This window comes from Acanthopagrus latus, chromosome 1, assembly GCF_904848185.1.
Source record: "Acanthopagrus latus isolate v.2019 chromosome 1, fAcaLat1.1, whole genome shotgun sequence".
Taxonomy (NCBI): Eukaryota; Metazoa; Chordata; class Actinopteri; order Spariformes; family Sparidae; genus Acanthopagrus; species Acanthopagrus latus.
The window spans coordinates 23,939,105-23,961,569 of NC_051039.1; the positions used below are offsets into that span (position 1 = coordinate 23,939,105).

Below are 22,465 nucleotides of genomic sequence, written 5' to 3' on the forward strand. Positions count from 1 at the left end.
TATATATATATATATATATATATATATATATATATATATATATATATATATATATATATATATATATATATATATATATATATATATATATATGTATATATGTATATATATATATATATATATATATATATATATATATATATATATATATATATATATATATATATATATATATATATATGTATATATATATATATATATATATATATAAAAGCTGGTAATGTTACTACAGCAGTGAGAAAGGGACATCATTTATTTACACATTTACATACACTCAGGCAGTCAATAGGATACAGTGCAAACATTAAATTACAGTCAGTTCAATTGTGTGCTTCACTTAGTGTCATGAAACGTGGCCTCGCAGCTACCTGCTGTAGAAACACACAATACTGACTGATGTGACTGCTGCTTTCATGCAATTGTCAGTGGCTTGTCCTTCTCCTCCAGCCCAGCTGCATGCTCTGCATTTTCACTCTGCTCATTCTCTGTGTTGTTGAGCAGCGTTTGTGGTATGTCAGGAGCAGACTTCTGGCTCTTAAGTGGACAGTCCTGCTCCAGGGCGGGATTCAGACAGAGGAAGGCCTGGTTGTTGGCGAGGGCGTCCAGACTGGTCGTGGTCGTGACCACCGAATCGCTGAAGATTGTGTTTGAGAAAACAGAGTTGAAAGTGAACGCGGAGCCCAGAAGTGACTCCTGCACAGGGGATTTTGGGCGGTCAGCGGGGACAACTGTTGGGTCTCTGGGAGGTTTGACTGGAGGAGTGGGCTCAGGCTCACTGTGATCACTGTCTGCTTCTGGTTGCTGTTGACTGGCTGTTTCCTCCTGTTTATTGCTCTCATCTGAAGTATGAACAGAGGGTGGGTCAGTCTTGCCTGCCACCCTGCAGTCGCTGTTTACACTGGAGCGTCTGGACGACCCCTCTGCTGTAGAAATGACACTGCTTGCTCGGGGGAGACTTTTGGGAGACCTGGGCCCTCTCAGTCGCCCCTCTTTCCCCACAGGGGTGGAGAAGCAGTTGAGGCAGCCAGACATGGAGGACGACTTACCCTGAACGTACAACACTGTGATAGGTGAACATACCGAGGCTCGAGTAACCTCAGCCTTGTTAGATTTTAAATTCACCCCATTGAGCTCTGGGTTTGTTTTGACTGCGCCTGCTGAATCTGACGAGCGGCGTGTCACTTTCCCCCTCGACCCCCTTCGGATGCTCTTTGTGCCCCTTGTGAGCCAGAAGTCCTGAGAATCTTTATGTTTTGGTGTAACCTGGGTATCCAGGTTCTGACTGCTGGTGACGGGCGTGGAAGAGGCCTTCTCCCTCTGCTTGTGCAGCTTCAGTGTGTGTTGGGGGGTGGAGGTATCGCTGGGTGGCTGGTAGGACGAGGAGGAGCGGCGTGATGGAGGCTGCTGGACCGGACTGCTGCCATTTGACCACGGCTCATTTTCCAGACTCAGGCTGAACTCACCGCTGCTCTCGCTTTGGGCCCGACTCTGGACACCAATCAGCCCTGAAAGAAAGAGATTATGATGCTGTTTTAGAAGAGCTCCAACACAGTGATATTCTTAATGACCTACAGGGGGCAGCACAGTCCTTCTACGGCAGTTGTTGGCATATGTGGGCAGCACAGAGATTAATATGAAACAAGGTCATGATTGCAATTTGATGGATTTACTCTAATTCCTGAGCTGGTAATACATCTGTATGCTCGCAGAATCCTCTAAACGAGTATCCACAGCGGTTTACCGTGATTCTGCAGCTCGTCGTTGTCCTCAAATCCAGATGGCACTGCGCTGTCGTTTGAAACCTTATCTGTGGGGCATACAAACAAGAAATTACTGACTGGTTATGAATAATTTACACTTTTGGCTATGACGATTAAAGGAGCACTATGTAGTTTTGGGGCAGACTTTTTAATCAGACAAGAAATGATTATTTGTTATGTCTAAACAAACTAAATAAACTCTCTTTGTTTTCGTGACTGAACAAACTGACCTTCATCCTGTTTTTCTTTGCTTATATGTGGCGGACCCCGCCACCTTTCTAGCTTCAAACAGTGTTCTGGGACCGTATTTTCCTCTGAGAATAGCTTGTTTATTCACTAATGGAGAAAATAAATATTTCTGAGTTTGTATTATTACATCATTAATATTCTAAACATAGAAATTCTGAATTTATTCTCCAAAACTACTTTGTGCTCCTTTAAATATATGGCCTTTGCTCAACTCTCCTCTACTCTTTATCGTAGCGACTACCCACTGAAAATGACATCTTGAATGCCTCTACCTGTCACCCAAAGCTCAGAAACATCTGGGACAGTGTCGGTGGTGTCAGTGGTTGTGGTGGTGACGTGGCCAGATGGTGGGATGGTGGGGTGATTGAGGTGGAGGATGGACAGGGTGGATGTGGTGAGGGATGAGATCAATGTGTTCCCTCTTTCCTGCTCAGGGTCAGCCTCTGGCCCTTCCACCCACTGCTCCTCGTCGAACGGGGCCGAGGGGTACGCCAAGCTGCTCAGGGCTGGATCCAGGAGTGGAAGAAGTGGGGAGTGAATGAGTAAGGGAGGACAGACAGGTGAAGTGGTCATGGAGATTAGGAGGCATGGCGTGGAAAACACAGTGACAGGGATGGTTTGCTTTCTCCATAGACCACACAGACGTCTAGAATTGTGGTTTTAAAATGTTTCCCTACAGTACAGTCAGCCCGCGGTAGGTCAGAACTCCTGTGTGTGTGTGTGTGTCCTCCAGCAATGCAGCAGTTCTTTGACCTCTATTAACAAAATACCCCAGATTGTCTTCAAAAATAGCCACTCTGTTAGAAAATGACTAGTGCAGATGCCTTAAACTGTGATTACATATCTAACAATCTGAGTTAGTGCTGTGAAATGAGGTTGTGATGGGCACTGCACCAACATGACTGACTGCTGATTTTACACCTACTCAGGTTACTTTGCTGTTATATCATGTAGCAGATGTTGGAAAAAAAAAAGAAAAGAAGCACAGATCCACTCAGTATTATCTGGTTAGCCATGAAATGAAAGGCTTCAGTAAAGATGGTGGCGGACACCGGACCACGGTCTTTCTTACACATGGAACGACGGAAGAGGGACTTGACTTTGTCTCTGTCCTTCAGCCTGTTCCTCATACGGGGAAACATTTTCAGAGTGGCTATTTAACAGCAAGCGCGTCCACATGGACGGGGGGGGGGGGTAGACAAAGGGATGGATGCAAGGAGAGAGAGAAGGGTGTGAGGGAGGAGAAGGGTGGGAAGGGAAGGAAAAGACAAGGGAGAGAAGGAAGGAAGGAAGGAAGCCAGGAAGGCAGGGGTGAAGAAATCCGTTAACCAACGAGAAAGTCACAGGGAAGACAACATATCGAGGACTGCTGAGGCAAGTTCACACACATCATGCTTCAGGAAGAATGAGTCTTTGAACGTGACACACACATGTATGCTGAGTTTTTTCAACACACTGAAATACCACTGGAGACATAACTCTACCTTTCACAAATGAATATGATCTCATTCTTTATTTGTATAAGTTAAAGGGTCATTTTGAGAAAATCAACTTTGCCGCTATCGTCCAGACTGTGTGTTGGTTGCATGTGATGGATATGCCCAAACAAGGAAGTGTACATGAGGCAGGAGCAGTTTAAATTAAAATCTATTTATTTAAAATTTTGAATCTCTTTAAAAAAGCCAAACTCGCAGGGGACATTTTCTGTGTCTTCTGGCTGTGGGCTGGACCTTACATGAACACACTCCTGACTGATCTTTACACCCTGCGTCTGATGATCTTACTTCTTCATCTATGGCTGAAGTGTTGATACTTTAATAAGACCTGTCCTGCAAAGTCAATGGAAGATGATCTGGTTAATTTGAGAAGGTCATACTCACTGCTGTTGCGCTGGGGTGAGATCATGGCTTCACCTGCTGAGGTGGAGGCTGAGCCTCCAGAGCCATCTGAGCTGATGAAGGAGCTACTGTCGTGACAAAGGTGGCGTGACTCAGCAGTGCCTGAGTGTGTGGGTGTTGGTGGGCGGTCTGGTCCTTGCTCTCGGCTACTGGATTTAATCAACCTCTTCAGTTTCAGAGTTAACCAGTTTCCACGTCTGTGAAGGACCGATTTACATAAGGAAAGAGAGAGTGCAGCAGAATAAGAATAACATGCAGGGGGGGGGTCGGTGAGTTTGACTAGCAATGGAAGTCTGTTTAAACAAAGAAAAAACAATACGAGAAAAAGGTGTTTATTTATTTATTTAAATTAACATGAAAGCAGATAGGGTTGTACCATAGTCAAGCCTTAAAGGGGCAGTATGTAGTTTTGGAGAATACATTCAAAATTCTGAATTTTATCATGTACAGTATTCATGAGGTAATAATACAAACTCAGAAATATTCATTTTGTCCATAAGTGAATAAACAAGCTGTTCTCAGAGGAAAATAAGGTCCCCAGGACAGTGTTTGAAGCTAGAAAGGTGGCAGGGTCCGCCAAATATAAACAAAATAAAACAGTATGAAATTGTATTGTCCTTTTAGGTCAGTTTGTTTATTCAGTTAAATCAGTCATGAAAATGAAGAAAGTTTGTTTATTTAGTATGTTCAGGTATTAAAAAAATCCTTCAGCTTATGATTAAAATGCTTTCCCCAAAACTACATAGTTTGTAGCTCTTTGTTCTGATTTTACCATTTGTAACCATTTTCAAAAGCTTGTATAAACCTACAGTCCTCCTGCCCAGCATCAAAAGATTCATTTCTCTCAGGAAGGTGGTGGATACAAAAAACTGCTGAAGAAAATCACTTAATGTGGACAGTCTGCTAACCAGTTAGCTGCCATTACCGCCTGCACTATGAATATGCCCTGTTGATAAACTGTAATGAAGGTGAACAGAAATTACATAACTCACGACTCAACACTGGCAACGAACCAAGTCCCACTGCAGAAAGCTGCTGATTGTGAAATTTGACCCGTCGCAGTCATTTCACCCTGAAGAAAAATCAGGGTTATGACAGCTTACCTGCGTGGAGGTGATGGCTCATAAAACTTGTACTGGTCCATTATCTTTTCCTCCAGCTTCTCCTTCTGCCTCCTTAAATCATTAAGCTTGTCACTGAAGAGAGAATACAGACAGATGGATCATCAGTTATAATTGTGGGGCAGCTGTTGATTACAGCAGGATTTTAGTGTCAAGAGTAGGTTGCATTCTGTGCTGCTTGTTCAACAAGTTTGTTCATTAACCGATCGGTCTAGCGCGCGTTTTATTTAATGCTACCTTATCTTGTCATGCCGCCCTGTTTGCTTACATGTACTGCCGCTCCTCGACGTGGAAAAGGTCCTTGCTCTCCATGGTCTGTTCCAGCAAGGTGCGGTTCTGTAGCATCAGGGTCTCGATCTGGCCGAGCAGGTGGCGATTCTCCTCCTCCAGGTTGCCCTTCAGCTGGCCTAGCAACTACACATGAATAGATGTGTAAGCATGTACACAAATCAAAAATCCAAATACGTAGAGTCAGCTTGAGTGTGCTGAGGTTAAAAGGGGCACTATGTAGTTTTGGAGAAGAAATTAAAACTCAGAATTTGAATGTTTACAATGTTAGTGAGGTAACATAATAATACAAACTAAGGAGAATGAGGTCCCAGAACAGTGTTTGAAGCTAGAAAGGTGGCAGGGTCCACCACATATAAACAAAATAAAACAGTATGAAACTGTGCTGTCCGTTAAGGTCAGTTTGTTTATTCAGACATGATAAACACTGACAGATGGTTTATTAAGTTTATTTCTCCACCTGCTGCATGTCAGTACCTCACACTGGTTGGTGAGCTTGGTGGAGGTGATGTCCAGCTGCTGGAACTCCTTCTTGAGCTTGGAGAAGTCGGCCTCCAGCCAGGTGTGCTCCAGCTTGGCCTCATTCAGCTGGCTCTTGAGCTGCTTGTGATCCGCTGTCAGCAGCTCGTTGTCGCTGAGAAGCTGACGGTATGTCTGGTTCAGCCTGGAACAAAACAAAAAAAAAAAAAGAAGAAGATGTACAGTATTTGATTATCCATGTATTAGTCAAGGTGTGTATTCGCGCGTATGTGATCCAGTGGGATCCAGGCTTGATCCTCCTCACCAGTCCTTCTCGTCACGGAGCCGGCCGCACTCAGCTGCAGTCGTCCTGTGCTGCTCCTTCTCCAGCGCCATCCTCATCTGCTCCTCCTTCAGGGCTTTCTCCAGGTCGTCCAGCTTGGCCCGCTGCTGCAACAGGCTGTTGTACCTGAAGATACCACCAAACACACACACATGAACACAGAGATTTCATATACTATATCGACAGTTCATGTGGCTGCTTTTCCTTTCCCCCACCTGTCCTGCAGCGTGCGCTGCTCCAGCTCCAGTGTCCGGTGGGCGTTTTTCAAGCAGCCATGTTTTCCCATCAGGGTCTCGTACTCCATGGCTTGCCGCTCATGCAGAGCTGCCAGCCGCTCGTGATCTCGCAATAGTTGCTCGTGAATGCCACGCAGCTCCTCGCGTTCCCGCATGGCGCCGTCCCGCTCGCTTTCTGTCCCCGACTGCTGCTGCTGCAGCTGAGCATTCTGGGCCATGAGGGAGGCACTCTGTGAGTTCAGAGTGGATTTCTCCACCTGGAGAGGAAAAGGCAGCCAGTTGATTAGGAGTTAATGTGGCATCATTGCTTTATGAGTGTGTTGTCTGTATGCTCACTGATGCAGAGGCTTAACAGAGACCCTACTGGACTCTATCAGCAATATACCTATGTGTGTGCAGAGGCTGTGTAAAATGAAGTGTACCACAGAGCGTAGTGTGTGTTGTGGAGGCACCTGCAGGTTAGCGTTGTGTGTCTGCAGGGCTGTGTTGCTCTCCTGCAGTGAGGCTGCCTGCCTCTGCAGGGCGAGGATCTGAGCCTGCTGGCTGTCAGACTGATTCTCCAGCTGCTTCAGCTGGGCCTGCATAGCCTGGCGCTCTGCCTCCAGTGTCGCATTCTGGAGAAGAGCAGAGCAGAGGAGAGGAAGGAAGAGAAAAGAAAAACAAGATGTTCATAATACTTCACTTTACAGGTTTGCAAATTTCATTGTAAATAGGTGTTAATTACCAAGTAACATATTTGATATGTCTTTAAAATGACCCCAATTACCACAGTAATTACTCCCAAATGTATGGAAATTTCCTCTGAATCATTTAATAATAATTTGCTGCTATGTTCCAATAAGCCATTAATAAATAGCCGATCATTTCTTAAACACATTTCATTGTAAACTTCCAAACAGCTGCTGTCTAGCTGCTTATCATGCCATAGCGACTTATAAAGCTAGTTTCTGTCCAACATCCCCTCAGCAGGCACCTAACTGGGGTAATTTGTGGCTGAAATTTCAAATATGTTCCTTGGTAATTACCACCTACTTGCCATTTTGATCATTTACTTGGATAAGGGCCAAAAACTTACAGTCCTCTCCACCTCAATGAGACGGTCTTTGAGCTTCAGCAGTTCCTTGGTGGCTTCCTGGCTTTCACGCAGCCATTCGCTCATCGCCCTGCCGGTCTCTCTGGGAGGGGTGGGGCTTGATGCCGTCAGCTCCTCCTCCTGCCTCTGTTGCAGAGCCTCATAGCTCAGTTTCACCTGCGGGGTCAAAGAGGTCCAACAGTTGGATCTGTAAAGATTTACAATGCATTTTCTCAGAGTAAGCCTGCGAAGGTGAATTTGGTGACATGGCTTACAGTCTTGAGCTCCTGGCGCAGCTGCTGGTTCAGGTTGGAGGACTCCTGCAGACGAGCCTCCAAAGCGGCCATCTTGTCTTCTTTAATCTGAAGAGATTTCTTCAGCGATGACTCCAACTCTGACTCCAGCATCTTGAACCGGCTGCATAGAAGAAAGAAAGGAATTTTGTTCTGACTGTGCCATTATAACACTTTGATTTCTTATCGTATTCCCATCAAGAGTTAGGTTGGGAACTCCAAGCAGTTTGTAAGCACCTGTTATCCGGTGCCTCCTGTTCAGCCTGCTGTGCACTCTTCTGGTTAAGGAGCTTCATTTCAAACTCATGGGCCAGCCTCTCCAGGTCATTGTCTCTCTGCTGGGTCTTTAGCTTCTCGCTGACCAGCTCCTAAAGAAGGACAGTAAACATGGATCACACTAGATAGTTTCTTGAAGAACCAGAGCCCATCTGACTTAACTTTCGGGAAGAGGTTTTTATCGGTCAACCAATAAATCGGCTGGGTTGTAACCGACATGGCAGTCAGCTGATAATGACAGAAATGCTATTAGTGGTAAAACTGTGTCCTCAAGGTTAGAAACAAAATGTTAACAATGATTTGTTTTTGTTGTGTTGTGTTGTTGCGGTTTTAGTACGTGTGTGTGCACATACAATCTATCAAAGGTGAAATGTGAGGATCTATGTGAAACACAGTGCTGCTTTAAAAAAACAAAAACAAAAAAAAACCAAACCAGTGCATTATCTGTGAAGTGTCAGGACTTGTCATTCATTCAGTGTGTGTAAGCTCGACAGCACAGACCTCTCTGAGGGTGGCCAGCGTCCTCTGGTCGATCGCAGCTTGCTTTGTCAGTTCTCTGTTGTCTCCCTCCAGGCCTTTGACCCTCTCAGCAGTCTCCCTCAATCCCTCCACCTCCTTCACAAGAAAACGCATCTCCCTCTCCAGGCTGGCCATGCAGACATTGCTGCTGTCTAAATTGGCTTCCTGGATTTCAGCCTAAGACAGAGGAAGGTAGGACAGCAGCCATTTTATTCAGGGGTGGTGTGAGTCTTCAAAACATTATCCTGCATTTGGCGAGCAGCTAACACTAACCCTTTAAAAACAAGCCTACCCACCTGCTGGCGGAGCCGCCGATTCTCTTTCTCAAGCTGCCTCTTCTCTCTCTCCAGGACGGTGGTTTCCTGCTCCAGGCTTTGCTTCTCTTTTTCCAGCTGCTCCAGGCGTCGTGCAGAGATCCGAAGCTCTTCTAGAGTGGCCTGCAGGCTCTGGTTCTCCGTCTCCAGCTCCTGAACCTCTGCTTCCAGGCGCTGAACTTTCCGATCTGAAGAGATAGAAGAAAGAAAAAAAGAAAAAGAAATAAGTAACTGTGTGACTGCACGACTGCAATCTCTAACGTTTACCCGATCCACACAACCCACCGGTGTTATCGAGGGAAGTCTGTAGGTGCTGATTAACTGTGTCCAGGGCCCTGCACTTGGCCTCCAGCCGCTGTGTGTGCTTGCTGGCATAGGAGGAGCGTGTTGGCAGACCTGTGAAGATGCTGTCATGGCAGGGACTGCTGCTCTTCGAGCCAGGCGAGCGGCCACGTGATCCCACGACACAATGGAGCCTGTTGTGGTTGTTTTCTAAGACTTCCAGTTCAGACATCAGTTCTTTGAAACAGTCTCCTCCGTTTCCATCCTCAAGCTGTCCTTTCTCCTGAACATGAAGGTCTGGACTACCAGTGAGGAGGATCTCACCCTTGGCTTCCTGCAGCTCTTCGGCGTGGAGTTGCTGATGGCAGTTTGAATCTCCATTCAGCATCGGCTGAGAGACTATTCTGACCGGGAATACGTCAGTGCACTTTTCTATATCCGAGCAGGTGGGTTCATCTGTTGACGAGGTGCAGCTGCTGGAGCCGCACACCACCTGTTCACACTGAAGGTGGTGGCTGTGTTTGGGCTGAGTGCTGCCGTTCACAGAGGCAGCTCGGAGTTCCTCTATGGTCCTTAACAGACTTTGGTTCTCCTTCTCCAGCTTCAGCATCCGACTGCAGGTCCTCTCGCTCACCTCCTCGCTCAGAGTCTGCTGGCCTGTACGCAAACACATGATGGCAATTAACTGAAGGCGGGGAGGACGTGAGACAGACAGCATGAAAGACTAGTTGTAAATGTTTAAAGGTGCCGTTAAAGGGTAACTCCACCAATTTTACACATTAAAGTGTGTTTACAGGTCTTGGGGAGCACTGCTGCATATGGGAACAAAGTAGTATAAAGCCTTTTATGGCTCTAGAGGAAGCTGCATGTAATGTGATAAATGGCTGCCAGTGATGTCACTCAGTGGCCAAACTGCCTTGTGGGTAATGTAGGCAGCAGTCCACTGTTCCGTATTCCACTCCTACAGTTTAACACTGTTGGACTCATTTTGAACAGTTAAAAAACAAATGATTAAGATCTAATTCTCACAACCCGCCGCCTAAATCACCCACAATAGAGCTTAAGCAGCTGAATGACATCACTGGAGGAATTTCTTAGATTACATGCAGCGTCCTCTGGAGCTTTGTACTGTTTTATTTCACAAATGCAGTAGTACTCCCAGAGACCTGTAAACACACTTGTCTGTTAAACTAATTGAGTTGTCCTTTAAGCTTTTCATATGCAGAGTTAGACACACTTGTGAAGATCTTTTGCATGTCCGTTTGAAGATTTGCTCAAATGTCTGTAAGATCAGCAGCAGCCACTCCACAGATGTTTAACCTTTGCCATAAATATTATGGTACAAAATCCTTTCAGTTACATTCATTTGATATAGGTAGTCCAACACTGACAAAAAAAGATAACTGACATCATCAATCTGTGTATATACATCTGGTACACGAGCTAATAGTGCAGCTTATAAATCACTGTATAGACACTAAACAACCAAAGTAGATGTAAATGCAAACAGATTAACAGAGTCATGCATGCATGTACACACCTGGATCATTTACATATCCATTTCCTTACCTAGCCGATCATTCCAACCAGTCCCATCCATTATTTCATAGTGACTGCTTGTCACTGTATCACCTGCTCTTACCCTGGGAGTTCTCAGTGGTCTTGGAGAGCTGCTCTAACTCCCAGCCGAGGTGCTGGGACTCCTCCATGCTCCTCCTCTGAGCCAGACACAGAGCCAGGTTCTCCTCCTGCAACTCCTCAATGCGCCTCCGATCTGCCTCCCTCTCCTAGAGTGGAGACAGGAAGTATCAGCAGAGATGTGAGAACTGATCCTTTCCAGTAGCATACGGGACTAAATGATCATTTCATCTAAAATAGGACTTGGGTAGCTCATGTTGAGTTTTGTATGTTCACAAAAGCCGCACAGAAGACAGCTCCTGGTGTCTGACCTGTTCCATGTCGTGGACCCGGGCCTTCAGCAGCAGTGTGTGCTTCTCCAGCTGGTGGATTTTATCTGAGCGAGCCCTCCAGCCTTCCAGCTGATCCTCCAGCACCTCTTTGGTCTCCTGTAAGACCCTGTTATCCTCTTTTACCTCCTGAAATCAAACAAACAAACACGCAAAGAGAAACATCTCAGATTTACGGATTTTACGTTCCACACATGACTTGAACCTGTTGTTCCTCGAATTACATCTTTCACTTTCCCTGTCCACATCTTAGGAAGACTCATCTCCCCACCCAACAATTCATTTCAAAATGTATAAATATGTGATTACTGCCTCAGAATATTCAGTGATTTTCTAAATTGCAAGCATATGATCAAAGTGTATGCACCAAAATTAACTGGGAAAGCATTTAGAATCTGCATCCACCTCCACTTTGGCCTTGTAGAATTCCATCTTGTGCAGTTGCTCCCTGTAGCGTCCCACTTCACTCTCCAGCTTGTCGGCCTTAATGGCTCTCTCTCGCAGGGAGTCCAGCTCGTCACGGTACGTGCGGGCTGCGCGTGCGTCTATGAGCAGCTGGGAGTTCTGGTGAGGGTTCAGACAGAGGTGTAATTTATAGAAAAGTAAGCTCTGCAACAATCTTTCTCGAATAGTCTTTCCTGTGGGAAACTTCCTCGACCAAGCTGGAACATTCGAGTGTCTCTCGTCATTTGTTTCAAGTCGATGGCCAGGGCCAGATATTTCCCTCCGGAGTTGGTGAAGACTAAATCAGATCTAAAAGGAGAGTGACTATTGGATTCACGTTCATCAGGTGGACACAAACAAGATGAGCCAAATGAATGCTAATGTTGCTCTACAGGCAGCCATTTGCTAGCACATATGACATACCGACATTATAAGGTACTAAAATGTCAGTGTTGTGTTAGCTTGTTCCTGTAAAGTGCCCCAACAAAAATTTAATTAAAAAAATCTATTAATGCTGCTTTAATTTACGGTCCAGTTGGTTATAACCATGCTGACATGTATAGCCCCAAAGCTTCCACAGACAGATCCATATAAGCTTTAGCTGTGTCCCCGAGTCCAGAGGTTCAGAGGTTTGAATTCACTGTCATTAAGCGCTGCTCTGCAGCAGAGTATGGCATGCATTAATCTGTTTAATCTGCATGGCGGTCAGGAGGTCACTGCGTGTCACCGTTAGAAGGAGCCGCAATCTATTCTTCTGCCCTGCGTACCTCCTGCTGGGTCCTCTTCAGCTCTGCCTCCATGTCCTCCAGCTCATGTCTGCAGTCCAGCATCTGCTCGCTCTTCTCCTCTCTGGTGGCCAGATGTGCAGTGCAGAGAGACAAGCAGGTGGTTAATGTGCTACAATTTATATATATTTAAATACTGCAAAGAACTAAAGTGAGCATATATACACACACACATTGTAAATGTTTTAATGTTATTATTCTGTTTTTAATTGCTGAGTGGCCATTCCAAAACTGTAATTAGGCGATTACATTTCTTTGTGCTGTAGTGTAGGTAACTGGATTTGTGGGTCGTTGATCCAACCAGCTTTCATGTGGGTTGCTAGGGCTAGGTGAGCCCAGGCGTGAATGGATGTTAAACTGTCTGGGGAGAGAACTCTGAGAGAACTGTAGGTGGGTGATAAGTGATGTTGTAGGCCACCTCCTCTGCTCAAAGACTGCCATTCCAGTTTGAAACGGAATCTTTTACTCCTCTTTCAAACCATCTGTCTCCTCTGGCCAAGATGTTGACACTGTTGTCCTCAAAGGAATGATTTTTCTCTTTCAGATGTACGTTCTTCTTCTTCTTTTTGTGTCTTTGAAGCTGGTTGGTTATATGACAGTTTCCCATTTGTTTACACAGTCCTTTGCATTTTCACTTAACAGATGTAAGTGGACAGCAGGGTCTTGAGGAGTTGGCCCGGCTGTTTTGTGCCATTCATTTGTGAAGAAGTTGTTTTGTCTCCCTAATGTACACATCTGTGCAGTCCTGGCTTCATGGAACATCATAAACTACATCACTGTGTATGGTCTAGTTAGGATAGCCATGGGTTTTAAGTGCACTTTAAACCTGTGGCTATCCCAACTGGACTGCTGTCAAAACCTTTAAAAGACTCAGGGCAGACAGAGAGGAGGAAACAGAAAAACGTAATAATATTGTTATTCCTTATGTCGCAGGAACATTTGAGAAACCTAACAACACAGAGGAAGAAACTTGTCCATCCTAAGGACAAAACACCCAGGCATAAACAAAGTAATGTAGTTTATGCCAAGCTCACATGTGGCCTTTACAACTCTGTAAGGACACCTCCAGTTAGTTAGAACTGAAGAGGCCTCTTGGATGAGAGGTGAATTGTCTTCACGAAACAGAAACACGTCCAGTTGCCTACACTTAGAATCATGTCCATGCCTAGTATGACTGAGAACCGTCATCAACGCTATGCTATTAAAGTTGTACAAACTTACAAATAGTTGATTCTGACACTAAGCTCCATGACCCCATTTGATCTCCTTCCCCACACGTTATTGAGAAGCATATATATGCAGAAAGAGCTACTGCAAGTTCAGATCCACCCATACATATACATATGAAAAAGCTCTCTAAGGCCATACAAAAGTTCAAAGTCAAGCCATACTTAATGCTTTAAGCGATATTGTGTTTGCTCAGAGGCAGCAGTGTGTCAATCTGAGCATTCAAACAAGAGAGGACAAAACAGCGGAGTCGATGGGATGGAGAGCGAAGATGGGGTCTTGATAGGATCAGGGTTAGTGTGTGTGTGTGTGTGTGTGTGTGTGTGTGTGTGTGTGTGTGTGTGTGCATGTGTGTGCATGCAGTATCCGCTGAAAATCAGAGGCAATGTGGGTCAGTAATAGTGCAGAGCCATGGAACCTGCCAAGCAGGCGGTAATGTGGGCCAAATTCCCCAGGGCATCTCTTATCCCGTAGTATCTCTCTCTCTCCCTCTCATTCACTCTGTACTGGCAGGTCCACAGAGGACAGGCTAACTCTTTACCAACAGCCCGACAGAGAAACTCGCACTACACTACAGGGAAAATTAAACCCAGCAATCACGTCAGTTGCTGGATCATTATTTCATTTTGTACTCACAGTTCTTGCCTGAGTCGTCTGATCTTGGCCTTAGAGTCGGCCAACTCCACCGCCAGGTGTTGCTGAGTCCCTGCCTGCTGCTGCTGCATGCTGGGAGAGTAGCTGGCTGACTGCGGGCTGGAGGGACTGTTGAGCAAGCTGACCACGCCGTCCTTCTCCTGCATTAGCTCTGCTATAGTCTGCATAAAAACACATTACAGATTACCTTTATCATATAAACCAATATCAGATATCATATGGATTCTTACGCACTTGCCAAACATGCAGTGTGTATGTATTTCTTAAAACATCTGAATAAATTATGGAAGAAAATCAATTGTACCTTAAGCTGGGTGTCCCTCTGTTCCAGCAGATGTCGGAGGTGCGAGGCCATGTTCCTCGCAGCAGCATCCAGCTCATCTGGGTGCACCTCACTGGCCTCCAACCACTGCAGATCCAGCACGTTCTCCTGATTGTGGGTCACCTGGGAAATAAGGAGGGGTAGTAAGGGTCGATATAATGTGAAAGAGTATGTAGTTGCTGTGACGCCTGCTTACATGTAGATGAAGCACGACAAGACACAAACGGATTTTCTCGCTGTGGCATTTGAAAGCTCATGTCATACAAAGTCAGGTACCTCCTGAATATGCGCAGCTATGGCCGCCTTCGTGTCAAAGTCAAGCGTCTGGATCCTCTTGATGTACTCCTCTTTCTGCTCGCACTGGAAGTAAAAATGTAAACAGATTTAAATCTCCATAGCTCGTGCAGGCTGTTTCAGGTTGTCTGCACACAAACAGTCACATAGTCGGCATTTACCTGGACTGCACAGCCTAACAGCAGCAGCAAAAGTTTCTTCATTTCCTCCAGACTTTGCTCTGTGGGCGGAAAAATAAAAGGAAATGTCATTATCTGAAGTAAAACTTATCAGATTGTAGCAGGGAGGGCTGCTGGCCCCGATTTCAGTCGAATCGAGCGCGAGCTGGTGAATTTGGGTCACCGCTTGCCAAAGCTTCAGCATCACATGCTAGTGTGGTTATCAGACTGATAGAGTGCAATTGAATTAAAGCCGAATCAGGAAGAGTTAAAGCAGTCCGTCTGTCCGTCCGTCAGGAAATACTTTTGATTTTTTTATTGTTTTGCATGGGTGCCAAGTAATTACAAGTTATATTAACAGCAATATTTCATGTTAGTTTCATTCGCATATGACTAGTTTGGCAGTGAGCATGCAAAGGACACAAAGTCAAACACATATCCGAATCGAAGGCCAATTATAGGAAATCAATGCAGTGCTTATTGAGTATCTACAAACAGACTCATCAGGCTTCCATCCATACACTGATTTAGCAGCTCCACTACAGAGGAGAGATGAGGACTACTCTGAGTTTCCTTTAACAGGACGTACCACAGTAAGGAGTCCTGCCAAGCAGCAACACGTTTGGCAAGGGAATCATGATTAGTTGTCTCAGATTATCCTGCAGAGAAACAGAAACAGGACGGGGGAGATGGGCAGAGGAAAAAGGGAAGATAAGCACATTTTAGGCCAAACTGAAACAAGGACACAATACAACACTCCTTGACGTCGAGCCAAAGTGCTTGAATGGATAGGGGCGTATGTATGTACAGCACATAGCCACTGCTTAAACACATGTATAGAAACGCGGCCAACAAATGGAGGAGTGCTCTGAATGGGTTGATGACAGAGCCGGTTTCCCCGGTGCGGCCGTGAAACCCACCAAAACTGCTCGGTTCAGCCTTCTGTCGGAGTGTAAGTGGATTGCCATCATGCCTGTGTGTGTGTGTACAGTATGTGTACAGTGTGTGTGTGTGCAGCGTAATTGTGATTGTTAACAGCCCCTAATGAGGATAAGTGACTCTGTACAGTTGAGGAAACTATTACTAATTCCCACATGCACTGAAAGCTACACTTGACTGAAGTCAAGTAGTCCATCCTGCACCAACAGTCACATTTTCCCGTGACTGCCACCATGACCCCGAAACGAAGGTTCAACTGACTGGCTGTGAGTCTCCCATCATCATCTCCCTCCCTAGCTTATGTGTGATTAAAGAGCGTGGAACTGAGAGCAGAAGTCTCTAGCCTTTAGAGGTATTACAAAACTGTGTTAATGGTTCAGAGCCTTGCAGTAGGTTTAAAACAGCATCTTACTTTATATCAATGGGTTCAATTTGATACCAGTATGAAGTATACCAGTTGTACTGTATCTTCATCTGTCAGTTGAACCTATTTTCTTTCTAAATGTCACTTTTGTTCTTACTTATTTTCAGAGGATTTATAGAGTTATGATGTACACTGTTTTGTAGATACTCATGCCCCCCAGAGGATGAGACATACTGTTTGTTGTGGTTCCTGAATTCACTCTAGAGCCACTGTAAAGCTGACTTTTTGGTTTTTAGTAAAATGTCTATCCATAATATTAGATAGTTTGCCATTAAATTTTGTACCGACATTCATGGTCCCCAGGTGAATATATTCTAATGACTTTGATTACACTCCTCTAGCGCCACCACAAGATGGCTCTGATTAAAATATCTAAAAAAGACTACTGGATGGACTTCTACTGTTATTGTGTGCTGTGTGTACAATTCGGGGCATTCATGCCCCCCAGAGGATGAAGCATGCTGACTTCTGTGATGTCTGATTTTTCCTCTAGTGCTACCATGAAGCTGATGTTTTGTTCTTTAGTATAATGTCTCATCCTGACTATCAGATGAATTGCCGGGAGATTTGGTGCAGACATTCACGGTTCGCAGATATGACTTTGGTTATCCCCCTTTAGTGCCACCACAAGATGGCTCTGACTCAATTATCAGCAACTATTGGATGGATTGCCATGAAATTTGATACAATCATGCTTTCCCTCGGGTTACACTCGAATAACTTTGATGACCCTCTGACTTCTCACGGAGAGGATCAAATCAGAATTGTTCAGTTGTGTCCAGTACTTTGATCTGTGACCAAATACCTCTTCCTGTTAACTGCCACTGTACACTGGTTAGTGCTAATTACCAAATGTTGTGACCACTGATGACCATGGTAAACCTGCAAGCTAAACATCATCATGTTAGCACTGAGCTAGCTTGCTGGCATTAGCATGTAGGTCAAAGCACAACTGTACCAAACTACAGCTTACAAGTGCCACTAGAATGGCTGCAGACTCTTTTCTGCCAGTCCTTCAACTGACCTGACAACATAAAAATAACCCACAGAGGACCAGGACGGGTGTGCAGTTCAGCCACAGTTAAAAGAAGAAAGAGCTGCCCTACATCTTCTTTCACTAAAGTGTACTTGATTAAGAGTTATGTTAGTACGGCATAGTTAAGGCATAGATAACATGCTGCAGTCTATCTCAAATATGATGTTTTTTTTAAGTAAGCAGCAGGCATTCATGAATTCTGATGTCCTTGGCTGGAGAGCTGCAGTGAGTCACAACAGCGTGACTAAGAAGTAACCAAACTTTGAGTTTATCAAGAGCAGACAGCAAAAACACTGATCAGACAAGCCATTGATGATAACCTTTGTACTATTAATCTGTGGAGCACAAAGAGATCTATAAAACCATCTGAGCAGCATTATGGTCCTGCCCTCGGTGAAATGACTTCTCTTCTGATCTTAACAGATCTCAACAGGAGAAAGCTTAGCTTTTACTTAATTACTCTGACACAGACAGAAAATCCAAGATTCAACATCAGTGGTGTGTGCCCACGAATCTCATGTCTGTCAGGCTCTGACTGCAGCTTTACTGTGGCTCTCTGCTGTGCAATAACCTCCCTCCTGTGCTGATTACAGAGATGTGTACATGGCGGATATTTAGGGCATGCATCTTAAGAAGGACTAGTCGATCTGCTGGGACACGAGTGCCACCGACTCTCTGGTTTAGCGCATGTGTGAGCCAGTGCGTGTGTGATGGATGAGGTGAAAAGTCTAAATCGAATGTTCAGATATCATAATCCGATGTAGAGAGAGATGGAGAGCTTAGCAGCCCGAAGCTCAGATGCACCATATAACGTATAATATGGTCGAGAATCAAAACTCACCAGATAATACGACTTGATTTGCTGGACCAGGAAGTTCAGGTTCTGGATCCTGTGACTTGCATCCCTGCTCACTTTGCTCGCACCCTGAGGTGCAGCCGAGGGATTTCTGTCAACGGGAAACACAACATGAAGGCATTTTATTTGACATTTCTCTTGTTCACCAACAAACAAACGGTTGTCAGTGGAATGGAGCGACAGGAAGCTGCGAGCTAGCGCACGTATTGGCTCAAGGACTGCCATGAAGACATGTATGAGGTCTCTATTCATTCCTAACTTTAGCCTGGGTGACGTCAGTCCTTTCAGCCGACAAACTGGACTGTTTCTGAGCCAAACAGGGTCGCATTAGACTTTCCACCCAAAGGAGAACCCTTTAGATGGATTCTTGCGCTGTTGGCTCAGTCCTACTGTAGTCTGGGGTTTAACTGTCATACATTACAGTTAAAATTCATGAGCCTTGGTGCAGTTACACATGTCAGACTTGACCTTGTTTGTCAGGTAAAGAAACCTGTTGTGTTAAATTTATTCTGCGCCTTGGAAATACATAGACGTAACAGATGAAAGGGGGTCAGAGATGCTGCTTAGTGCATCACATGTGTTCGTCTGTCCGTCTCTGCCATCGCCGCGCTGTTTGTCCTGTTTCTGTGCCTCCTCATCCTCCCTCCCATCTGTGTCCCAGTGCCACTAAACACCAGCAGCAAGGCCCTAATCCCCCAGGGTCTCCCAATCCAGGAGATTATCCCGCCTCTTTCCCTCCCCTCCCCTCCCCATGGCGCAGCATTGTTTTGCATTTAGAGCTGGTTATTGTGGCCCTTGGGGATAATGGGATGAATGGATACTGTAGACTTGGGGTGGCCAGACAGCGTTATCCACAACTCCACTGGGTCATCACTTTTTTACCCTTCCCTTGCACTTCTTCAAATTCAGTTCGTACTCCACCGTGAAGCGTCATTTCAGCCTGACAGAGAGGCTCAAGTGGCTCGAAGGAGTCTTTGACACAAACTACCAGGGGGCCATAAGTTAGAGTTTGTTAAGGGCGAGGGTAATTCCCTCAGAACATAAGGCACCCAAATCATAATCTCTTAAGTAGCATCTTTCTTGACAGTATCTATGATGTTCCTCGTTGTCTTGGCAGATCTGGTCCAATAACAGTCTTCTTCTTTGAGGTGATGTCCCTCAGTGTTAGGCTGAAAATCTGTAACTTTAAGTTAGTTAACGCTGCTTCTTTAGAGAAACCCTAACCTGTAAGTAATGAGGACGCTGCATTTGAAGACTGCTGCAGACGACAAAGATCCCCTTTATGACTGCAGGGTGACAAAGACAGCACTGTTGGTGCCTGGATGAGAATGTAGAATGCAAATGATACTGTATCAGTAGCTGCGAAGATACCAAATTGTTCAAAAAGAGGAGATTTGCTGCGATGATTTCAGGGTTGCAATGATAATTGAAAAATATTATCAATACTGTTATAAAGCCAAGAGTGGGATCCAAAATGTTAAGAGAACAAGTAAAATATTTTACAAATCAGCATTATAATGAAGTACTGTAGTGCTGCAGAGATGCCCTGTTCTCCAGATGTAAGAAAACATGTTCACATTGTACAGACTACACCAAATGTTCTACTGAACCCCTAACCTGATCCCCTAAATCCCCAACCCTAACCCCTGACCCAGAACCCTAAACCTACCCTACCCTACCCCGCAATAACCTGAACCCTGGTCCTGACCCTGACCCCACCAAATTTCCTAACTCGAAATCTAACCCTGCTGGGACCCTAATCGTGCCTTACCAGAGCCCTAACACTAACTCGAACCCTATCCTATCCTAACCCTGTCATCAAGGCATCGTGAGTTTTAAAAAACAATGGAAAAATGACCATTCATCATATCACATTTTTTTTTTAAATCACATATGTAGCAGTCCAAGAGAATTTCTGGAATTAGACAATATAGCAATGTGTCATCCCCTTTCAACATCATAGCTGATCATTGTTTAATGAATGATGCCATATCAAGTCTATGACAGCCAACAGCTCCAAAACACAGACTGCTAATCTGAGGATCCATCCGGGCACCGCTCACAACCCAGATTAGACATGTGACAATAAGCTGCCAGAACAAAGCTGGCATGAAGTGACTCACATTTGTGTCATCATGTCAATCAGGAAGACTCCATCCAGTAATTCAGAGAAGTCCAGGTGCACGTCCCCATCCTGTGGCACGAACGTCTTCACCTGATCAACAGAGAGAGTTGAGCGTGAGACGTTTGATGGCACAGTGTCTGTCAGGGAAATCAGAGTCTCTCCTGCGCTACTTACCCAGGTGACAAGTGGGCTCAGCATGAATTGATCCAGGCAGGGCAGAAAAACTCCAATCTCCATCGTTAGCGGGGTTTGGGGGGGTCGATCGATCTCTACAGAATATCCCAGCTGATTCACCCAGGGGGAGTCTGGTCAGGCAGCTACATCTCATTCAGAAGTGAGGCGGCCCTGCAGAAGTGCACCGTTCAGGTCGTCCCATCCATCTGATCTGAACTAGTTGAAATGTTCCTCTCGGCACACTGCGGGTTTTTTTTTGTCCCCCCCACTCACAGGACTTCGATCTCTGCAGCTACATCCACACGATCCGGCAGTTTAAATGTCGCCAGGTCGGCGTCCAAGCTCAGTCCTATCCGCATTTTGTCCCGCAACAACACACTCACACTTACACACTCATACACACTCATACACACACACCAACATCCTCCTCGATCCTCTGCTGCAAAGGCATCTGCCGTCACACCGCTCCTCCTCCTCCTCCTCCTCCTCCTCCTCCTCTTCTCTGCTTCCCTGCTCGTCACACAAAAAGTTAGCCCTGATGCAGCCTATGGGCGATTTTAAAGACACGTGTAACAACTAAAGGAAAATGTTATATCAGCCAAATGTGTTTTCTTATAAGTCTAAATGCCTTTAAAACAAACCCCCAGTCTTCAGTTTGAAGCCGCTGCAGCAGAGGCGAAACATCTTTAATCTGTTACCATGACGACGGCGCCCCCATCCCTCCCCTCCCCAGCGACAACAGGAACACCCACTGCAACGTTACGTTAACTTAGCAGGAGGTGATGTGATGATGTCCATCACAGTGATAAAGACAAAACAGAGTTTCCCTTCATGTCATCGCCCTTAATTCATTACCAAGTAAATTCCCTTACTTTGCCATTAAGCCTTGTGTGTTTGAAACGACAATAATTGGTCGAGCCGAAGAAGCAGCGTTTTAAAAGTGTGTATTTCATCCAAGACCTGCAGCAGTAATGTTATAATTCTTTCCTCTGTATGCAAACCTCCGGTCATCGTGCCAAACTTTGGCTGCTAAAGGTAGTAACTGTCTGTGATGGTGCCATGGCGCCACCTTGTGTTCAACACTGGAAGCTGTAATCTGTAAATCTGTCACAGATGCCTCTTACAAATACTGTGGAAATAAGAAATAGAGATTTTACAGTTTATTATGATGCACAGAGGCTGATATCCTTACATATGTTGGAATATATTCAACTGTAAGAGTTAATTAATTATGCAAATTGTTGGAGTGACTCCCACAATACAACTGTAGCTGAGTATGTAGATTGTGTTGCTGTTGAGCTGATTTAAGCAGAGGGACCTTTTGTTTATCCAGCTCACCCTCACCGTACAGAGCCTGTCAGAGCAATGTGACAGAATTCAGCATCATTCTCTGCTTACCACCATTCTGATGGAAAGTCAGGTGAAGTTTGGAACTCCACAAAATATTTCTGGGCCTCACAGTGTTCTTCTAAACAACTGAAGAAAGCAGGGACTTGTTTTAACACTTGAAAAAAGACCAACATCTGAAAAAATGTAAAATGGCTCAATATGTCTTGTCCGTTATGATCCAAGTCTCAGTAAGCCCCATTTATTTGGAAAGACAGCCTGACAAAGCTGTCGAGTTTGTGCACCCACATCAAGCAATTTTAGCTTAGCAGCTACAGCAGCTTTATCTAGTTTTGAGATTTCAACTTTAAAAAGGGTGTAAATCACATCTTTTGGATTTACGTGCTTACTTACTAGAGACTTGGAGTGCTTCTTTATGGACCTTCAAAACTTCACCTGACTGTTACCATTGTTAGCATAATGACTGATTTTTATTTTTTTATTTTTTGGGGTGAATTTATCCTGTAAAGCACCACTGCTCCTAGGCCAGCCTCACACAGCCTCTTATGTGGAATGTTTTGGTTACATTCAGTATATTCACACAATCACACAATAATCATATAC

General features: G+C 45.0%; 1 protein-coding gene across 5 annotated transcripts; it reads right to left on the minus strand.

Annotated features, from left to right (window-relative positions):
* Positions 1-234: 234 nt before the first annotated feature.
* Positions 235-21,190, minus strand: LOC119025652 (girdin-like). 5 transcript variants are annotated; one of them, XM_037109436.1, is made up of 30 exons: positions 20,789-21,190; positions 20,516-20,686; positions 20,340-20,431; positions 18,202-18,307; positions 15,551-15,620; positions 14,965-15,023; positions 14,786-14,869; positions 14,492-14,632; positions 14,170-14,348; positions 12,289-12,370; positions 11,483-11,641; positions 11,060-11,206; positions 10,753-10,897; positions 9,114-9,767; positions 8,811-9,016; positions 8,497-8,691; positions 7,957-8,087; positions 7,702-7,843; positions 7,430-7,603; positions 6,807-6,968; positions 6,334-6,611; positions 6,101-6,244; positions 5,794-5,980; positions 5,297-5,442; positions 5,011-5,103; positions 3,890-4,104; positions 3,082-3,162; positions 2,282-2,515; positions 1,742-1,807; positions 235-1,505 (listed from the first exon to the last, which is right to left on the minus strand). In XM_037109436.1, exons 2-30 carry the CDS (start codon positions 20,576-20,578, stop codon positions 412-414), a joined length of 5,529 nt encoding a protein of 1,842 aa, XP_036965331.1. In that variant the 5' UTR covers positions 20,579-20,686; positions 20,789-21,190; the 3' UTR covers positions 235-411. The 5 variants fall into 5 exon arrangements, with proteins under 5 accessions (XP_036965331.1, XP_036965323.1, XP_036965340.1 ...); XM_037109428.1 differs by having other exon boundaries at positions 20,516-21,190; XM_037109445.1 differs by lacking the exon at positions 3,082-3,162 and having other exon boundaries at positions 20,516-21,189.
* Positions 21,191-22,465: the final 1,275 nt, after the last annotated feature.

Excerpts from the sequence above, each read along its gene's own strand:
- LOC119025652 (XM_037109436.1), bottom strand. The coding sequence starts at position 20,578 with ATGGAGATTGGAGTTTTTCTGCCCTGCCTGGATCAATTCATGCTGAGC. Across the intron at positions 20,432-20,515 it reads TGAGCCCACTTGTCACCTGG|GTGAAGACGTTCGTGCCACA; the intron begins GTAAGTAGCGCA and ends TCTGTTGATCAG. Across the intron at positions 6,245-6,333 it reads CAGCGCACGCTGCAGGACAG|GTACAACAGCCTGTTGCAGC; the intron begins GTGGGGGAAAGG and ends TGGTATCTTCAG.